Below are 7986 nucleotides of genomic sequence, written 5' to 3'. Positions count from 1 at the left end.
AAAGGTGAAAAAAAAATTTAAAAACATTTAGGTTTGTGATTTTTTTTTTTTTTTTTTAATTTTTTTTTTTTTTAAGGAAAAACCCATTAAACAGTATGCATTGCTTGTTTTGAGACTCGCTCCATTATAAAGCAGCTATGTTTTATATTCTGTTTTTATTTTATCATGGATTGTGATTATGTCCAAACATGACATACACTATATTGCCAAAGGTATTGGGACACCCCTCCAAATCATTGGATTCAGGTGTTCCAATCACCTCCATGGCCACAGGTGTATAAAATGAAGCACCCAGGCATGCAGACTGCTTCTACAAACATTTGTGAAAGAATAAGTCGCTCTGAGGAGCTCAGTGAACTCAAGCGTGGTACCGTGATACCGGTGTAATAAGTCCATCCATGAAATTTCTTGCTACCAAATATTCCACGGTCAACTGTTAGTGGTATTATAACAAAGTTGAAGCAACTGGGAACAACAGCAACTCGGCCACAAAGTGGTGGGCCACGTAAACTGACAGAGCGGGTCAGCGCATGCTGAAGCGTACAGTGCGCAGAAGTCGCCAACTGTCTGCAGAGTCAATAGCTACAGACCTCCAAACTTCGTGTGGCCTTCAGATTGGCACAACAACAGTGCGTAGAGACCTTCATGGAATGGGTTCCCATGGCCCAGCAGCTGCATCCAAGGCTTAAATCACCAAGTGCAATGCAAAGCGTCGGATGCCGTGGTGTAAAGCACGCCGCCGCTGAACTCTAGAGAAGTGGAGACGTCTTCTCTGGAGTGACGAATCGCACTTCTCTGTCTGGCAATCCGATGGACGCGTCTGGGTTTGGCGGTTGCCAGGAGAACGGTACTTGACTGGACTGCATTGTGCCAAGTGTAAAGTTCAGGTTTTGGGCTTGGCCGCTTAGTTCCAGTGAAGGGAACTCTTAAGGCATCAGCATACCAAGACATTTTGGACAATTTAATGCTCCCAACTTTGTGGGAACAGGTTGGGGATGGCCCCTTCCTGTTTCAACATGACTGCGCACCAGTGCACAAAGTAAGGCCCATAAAGACATGGATGAGTGAGTTTGGGGGGGAGGAACTTGACTGGCCTGGACAGAGTCCTGACCTCAACCCGATAGAACACCTTTGGGATGAATTAGAACAGAGACTGCGAGCCAGGCCTTCTCGCCCAACATCAGTACCTGACCTCACAAATGTGCTTCTGGAAGAATGGTCAAACATTCCCGTAGACGCACTCCTTAACCTTGTGGACGCCTTCCCAGAAGAGTTGAAGCTGTTATAGCTGGAAAGGGTGGGCCAACTCAATATTGAACCATACGGACTATGACTGGGATGCCATTAAAGTTCATGTGCGTGTAAAGGTGTCCCAATACTTTTGCCAATATAGTGTATGTCATTTTCTTTGCCCATATATACACATTAACATATGTATCTTTGTCTTAATTTACCAAGTCCATAATTTATAATAATGTAAGAGTAGGCATGAACGTTCATTTGTTTATTTAGTAGCCCAGGTGCTGCAGGTAGGCATCTAGATGTACATATTGTAAAAAGGGGTTTATCGTCCAGCAGAAAAAGTTTTTAATGTGTGTAGCAGTAACACATTTAGATTTCCTAGCTAAGGTGTTAACTGCATTGAATGCGTCAACGCAACACTTCTTAAAACTGATCCACCTTTCTTTCAGGTAATGCCTATGGTAAAACACTGAGACAATATCACGGCTGGGTGGTACGAGGTGTATTTGCGGTAAGATTGGATCTTCAACATAAGTTTAGGTTGCTTCTGGTGTATTTCATCGTAATAAAGTGGAACTCCAGAACAATAGCTAAATATACAGTATAGTTGAATTATACATGTATTCTATTTTACAAGGATTTGCAATTTTGGCCAGCCATTCTCTGTGATGCACACCTTTTGCCAGATGTGATGATGCTGATCCATTTTCCAATGAGGAGGCTGACATAAGAAGCACAGTATCTAGATAATCAATTCTTGTGAATTGGTTAACTAGGTACTGTGTCACCTGTCCGTGGAGAATGTGTGTAAATCACAAGATTGCCCCTGTACAGAATGACAAATCATTTGGTTGTTAAGACAGATCATAATTTAGGTAAAACAATTAAACAAAAAAATAATAATATATATATATTCCCTGGAGAATCATCATGTCAGCCTACCACAGGGCCTGGCCTCGCAAGCTGCAGGTCTCTTTGCTTTGCCGCAGTTTGTACATAAAACAGACTGACATCTTTAAATGAAGAATGACAATCTATAAATTAAAGGTGTCTTTACCATACTATTAGGATGGGGATCACTTGTCTTACCTATTTTTAGTTTAGCCAGCTGTAGTCCTTCTGATCACTATTTCATAATAATAGATTGTTTACTTTTCCTTTTAACCCCTTCGTGACTGATGACGTACAGTGTACGTCGCCAGCATCGGGCTGTTTAAACAGACTCCCGGTGACTTTTGCCGCCGGGACTCTGTTTAAACTTGTAGAGCCGACTGTCGGCTTTACAACAGAAGCGATCCTGGCGACTTACCTGTCGCCAGATCGCTTCTGGCGACAGGCTTGTAAGTCCCCCCATGTGATAGCAGTCAAAGTAAAGTAAAAAACACGAAAACGCGCGTCGGGTGCGCCTACGTATGAAAACGACGAACGCGCTACACATGTTGGGTATCGCCGTGCACGCCGGAGTGAGAACAATAATTCTAGAGCCAGTATTTTGGGGTATCTCTAAATTGATGACCTGTGGGGGCTTTTAAAGCGTCTTCTATGGACTTTTTGGGGTACTGGGGTTTTCAGAAGCTGTAGCTCGCGGTATACTGAGCTTAGGGTGACGGGAGGACGCTAGTTTGTGTCCTCCCGTTACCCTAAGGAGAAATATGGGGAAAAGCCCTTAATCACCTTTTTAAGGGTGCAAGTTTGCAGTTACTATACTGAAACCAAGGGTACTTATCTCTTTTATTTTACCTTTTGAACAGCTGGCTTTAAGGGCGGCTCCATCGTATGAAGGGTTTATGACTGCTCTCAGCGTAAATGAAGGAGATGAAAAAGACAAGTTTTTCTTTGCTGCAATGTTGAGAGACCTTACCATATACCTGCCAGCTATGGAAAAGCAGCTAACCATTTTGGACACTTTATATGAAGAACATGGCTTGGATTCTGATGAAGTAGTATGACCGAGGCACAAGCTCTTACAATGCAGGGATTTGGCATCTTAATTTATTACAGAGAACGTTATTACAAAAGATGCATAGACCACATATATGACGTGCAAATCATAGAGAACTAAGGGCTTTCTATGGGAGCCCCTAGCATTTTATGCACAATCAGATTTTCTATTGACAGTCTTCTAAAGTACTTATTCTCCTTCTAGAGGTATCTGACAAGCAGCCATTATGGACATCCAGTCTGCAGGATTCCTCGGATGGTTATTTATATACTGAATACCGTTTTTTGCTCTATGTACAAATGATTTTTTTTTAATAATGAGGCGGCTTTGAAGTCTTGACCAGTGTATGTGGGAAGGAGAATACTTTAAAGCCAATTTGGGAAAAGTGGTGCAATTTCAGATGAAACCGATTGTGACCGGTGGCTTTGAGCAGTAGCTCCATTTTTCTCCAGGCTTCTTTTACAAGTTTTTCGTGGCTTGCTGGATCTCCGAACACAGAATGCAGCTTGTTTTCTTCCATCTTACAAAAAGGCAAATTCTTTGATCTTCTGCAACTTCTAGGTCAGCCAGACAGTCACAGCTTACCTACCTCTGGCAAAATCCATTACTTATCAGGGATCATGCAACGGAACAGCAGTTAACGGATCCTTTTTTTGTTGGGTCGTGATGTTCAGGACATTGTGTCTACAGCTTTGTTGTCTATAGCATGTGCTATAGCAGCTACAGTATATTTGCTTCTGTCTTTAATAAATGGAACGTAGCTAACTATTTTTAGCTATGGCTAATTTATTTTACTAAAATGACTCTCCAATGCCTCTGTTTAAACATTTGCTAAGTCATTGTTGTATCAAGAATTGCAACGTTCCGTCTGTCTACAGATTATGCCACTTAAAAGTGTATGTATAGACCAGCTTTTTATTTTAGTTTTGTATACAGTAAGGAAGGGTTAAAACCTTTGCTGTCTGTGTCCTGTTGGGTAGCTTTTCATTCACTTCCTGTCCCAGGGATGCAACAGGAAGTGGGAGAATATCTGTAGAATTTATTGGGAATTGCCATCTTTGACATTTATCTATGGAGCAGGTGTCCCCATGTAAACTTTTCCCCCAACTCTTGTTTGGGTGACAATTATAACATTTTGGATTTCCTTTCTCAGCGACAATAGTCTCCAGGACCTATGGAGGGGACAAAGCTCCCCAGCAGGGGCACAGACAACACATATGTACACATATGTGGATCTTTACCCCCTTTCACTAAAAAATCACAGCTCTGCGTGCTGATTTCAAATCATCTTGCATTCATTAGTTAAGTAAACTTGTTTTTCATTTACTTACAAATAGAGTTCATCTACTTCCTGGTCCACTTCTGGCACAAATTATGTAATGTGCCAAAGCATTGCATCCCTGCTCCGCCCCCAATCCAGTCACCAAGCTATGTGTGGAAGAGGGAGGGAGGAGCCTCCTTGTCCCTCACTTGCTCGTCACTGGTGAGGCATTGAGATCGATGTCCACAGTTTTTTTTTGTTTTTGTTTTGTTAGCTTTTACCAATGATGCTTTGCACAAAGCTCAAGCCTCTAACATAGAGTAGAGGCCGTTGCAGCTCTGGCCTCACTATGTTAGGTTACACAAGCAGTGGGGAAGCCCGCTGCTGTGTAACCTAACTAGCTGTCAAAACCCGGATGCAGCTCCCCCTGTAATTAACAGGCAGCGCTCCGTCCATGACAGGTTACACAGCGGGGAGGCTTTCCCTGTTGTGTAACCTGTTACAAGCCGATCTGAATGGAGAAAAAGATGTCGGCTTCAGACATAATACTAGATGAGGCTCTACCTCAGCTGCCTCCCCTGATCGCACGTTCCTGATCAGTAGAGCATTACTGGGAAATCACATCTGTAGTCTCAAAGAAAAACATTTTAATCCCCTGAGAAGATGACATGGCCTAGTCACATGTGCCAGATTTCTAGGCTGTAAGGGCAGAGCTAGTAACCTGCCCTTAGTTAACATGTCCACTGTCAGATTGACTGGGAAAGAAATAAGGAATGCAAAGAATACAAAGCCGGCAGTTATCTAGAAGTATGTGTTTGTAGATTGTCATTACTAAACATTTCTAAAGGTGTGTTTGTTGTTATGTTAAAGATATGGGTAAAGGTCCACTATAATGTAAATTTACTGACTGAATGAAATGAGGAGACAAGTCGCAAGCACTAATTATTGTAAACACTAGGTGGCAGCATAGCTACACTCAGAAACTGTTCGCCCAGCCGTATTGGTTACTATTGATGTTAATTCCAGGCACAGGAAATAAAGATACAAAATATTGTTTCATTTGTTTGAAATATACTGAATGATGTGTGTGTGTATTGTGTTTAAAAAATGTTTTATTTACATTGCAAAGAGCCAGGACCTGATTGTAACTACAAAGGGTGGGACTGTGCTCAGTCTAGTGGCCTTGTTCCTCCGCTGTGTTTACCAGTTTCTCTTCTGTATTCACCACATTACACTCTATATAGTTATCAGTGATTGTAAGAGGTACTCAGAACTGCGCTCGGGGATTTAAACTCACTCTGAAGCAGCTGTGCTTATTAGGTGAAATGTATTCCTATACCTATTTATTTCTTGCAATTGTAGCGCAGTTCTACTTTTCACTTTATTAGTTATCAGTTGTTCCCTTTATACATGTGCACACAGAGTTGTTTCTTTTAAAACATAAAAACCTTCTCGTATGTTTTCGGTTGTAGGAGAAAACTTAAACCCATGCATACAAAGGAAGAACATATAAACTCCATGAAAACCATCTCCCTGGTGGGAATTTAAAAATCCAACACCCCAGTGCTGCAAGAATCTGGATATTAAATGGGTCCAAGGGATTTTGTTGGTGTAATAGGAAGATTAAATAGTGAGTACACAATAGAAAACAAATCATATTTACTGGGAAACCTTTGCAGCAACATTTATAAATATGCCAGGTGGATGCTGTTCACATAGTGCTAGTGCCATCTAGATGGTGCTAACTAGTGTAGGAATTTCTTTTACACATCAGCACCATCTATGGGCGATGGTGCCACGGGAATGGGAACTTTTATAAAAGAACCCCTTAAACGCCCCTCGTCGTAAGCACCAGCTATTGTAAATTCGTGCCAGTAAAAGAAGGAAGAGGGCTTGGCTGAACTCCCCTCCTCTCACATTACTGGCCAGTCTCTACACATTTGGCTTGCCTGCATTAGAGTCTATACTGTCTCAATGAGGTATTGGCAGGGGAGCACTGCACAAACGCTCACTTCACACTAGCCAGAAATGCTGTTCTGCTTAACCTACATTAGTAATCTGCTGTCTTCCCTCTGTTTATCATGTTTATCAGTCCAATTTTAAGTAGAGCTGAAGACAAACTTTTTTTGTAGTTAGGGGTTATAGCCCCTGTCAGATTTTCTGTGTCCCATTGGGGAGATTTTCCATTACTTCCTGTCTGATATCCCTATCCGGAAGTGAGAGGAAATCCCTGCTGGTCAGAACTTGTATCACCAATAGAAGATTTCCCACCTAATCCTGTTCTGGTGACGACTCAAAATGTAGAATTTTCTTCCACTTTCTGTGATAACAGTCACCAGGGCGGATACAGAGGGTGAGGCTCCTTAAAGTGACATTAAACCCTCAGATTTTTTTAACATAAACCAATACTCTAATGTGTGCCTTACTGTAATCCACGGTTGTTTCCCTTCTCTTTGCTGCTCTTTCTTTTAAATCCTCATGTCTTCTCATGCTTGGGGAGAACTTCCCTTTGCAGCTCAGGGCCTCTTCCTGTAGTGCTGGCTCAGGTTACAAGCCTATAGAAACGTATACACAGACTCCGTGTATCCATTCCTGAGACAAGGCAGTGTGCTGCACAACAGAAGTTCTGCAGAGCATGAGAACAGATACAGATTTAAAAGGAAGAGCAGCAAAGAGAAGGGAAACTACCATGGATTACAGTAAGGCACACATTACACTATTGTTTTATGTTAAAAAATCTGAGGGTTTAATGTCACTTTAATGGGGACACAGACAAGTATAAAAACCTAACAGGTCTTCTAATCCCTATCCACTCTATCCAAAACTAAGAAGTTTGGGCTTAAGTTGCACTTTAATATGAACTGATTGAACATTATTAAGAGTAATATAAATCTTAACCTAATGTCCCCAACCAGGGTTATTGCACTTCATAAATCCATCTTCTGTTCTGTACTGGAGTTCAGATGCAGCTATGAGCTCCCTAGCACATGACAGGAGCATTGACAGTCGCACTGTGGACCAGAAGTTGGCAACCTCGGCACTCCAGATGTTGTGCATTGAAAGACCGACAGTCAAAGACCTGACTCCCAAAAGAAGAGGCATGATGGGATTTGTCATTTCAGCACAGCTGGACTGCCAAGGTTGCCCACCACTGCTGTATACCATACTGTGCTCATTGGTAAAATGAAGGATTACCATTTGTAAGGTATTAGGGCTGCAACAACTAATCGACATAATCGATTATAATCGATTATTGAAAAAGTTGTCAACTTTTTCAATAATCGATTAATCGGCTTCCGATCAGTTGGCCCTGTTCACAGCTCCACACGCTGTGCGCCGCACATCCTCCCGACCCCACGCTCGCCGCTGCCAGACCCGCTCGCATCCACGCTCCACACGCCGCACCTCCTCCCCACCTCACATTTCCTGCCCATCCACGATCGGCAAGGCACGCGCGGAGATGTAGTAAGGAGGAGCAGGGGTGGGGGGATGACAGCCGCTGATAGACAGGTCCAATCTCAGAAGCAAGTTGCTGGAAGAC

General features: G+C 42.5%; 1 protein-coding gene across 1 annotated transcript in view; it reads left to right on the top strand.

Annotated features, from left to right (window-relative positions):
- The window catches only part of PLEKHA8 (pleckstrin homology domain containing A8), a 36227-nt gene extending 32282 nt beyond the window's left edge, over positions 1 to 3945 (top strand). The window contains exons 13-14 of the mRNA XM_018576380.1: positions 1692 to 1753; positions 2994 to 3945. Of these exons, the coding sequence (XP_018431882.1) occupies positions 1692 to 1753; positions 2994 to 3191 (260 nt within the window). The 3' untranslated portion in view covers positions 3192 to 3945. The remainder of the gene's footprint in view (positions 1 to 1691; positions 1754 to 2993) is intronic.
- Positions 3946 to 7986: the final 4041 nt, after the last annotated feature.

Source organism: Nanorana parkeri, unplaced genomic scaffold (genome assembly GCF_000935625.1).
Source record: "Nanorana parkeri isolate BGI_ZX_2015 unplaced genomic scaffold, ASM93562v1 scaffold4, whole genome shotgun sequence".
Classification (NCBI taxonomy): Eukaryota; Metazoa; Chordata; class Amphibia; order Anura; family Dicroglossidae; genus Nanorana; species Nanorana parkeri.
The sequence above is the reverse complement of the archived record's forward strand: the minus strand, read 5'-3'. Positions and strand labels throughout refer to the sequence as shown.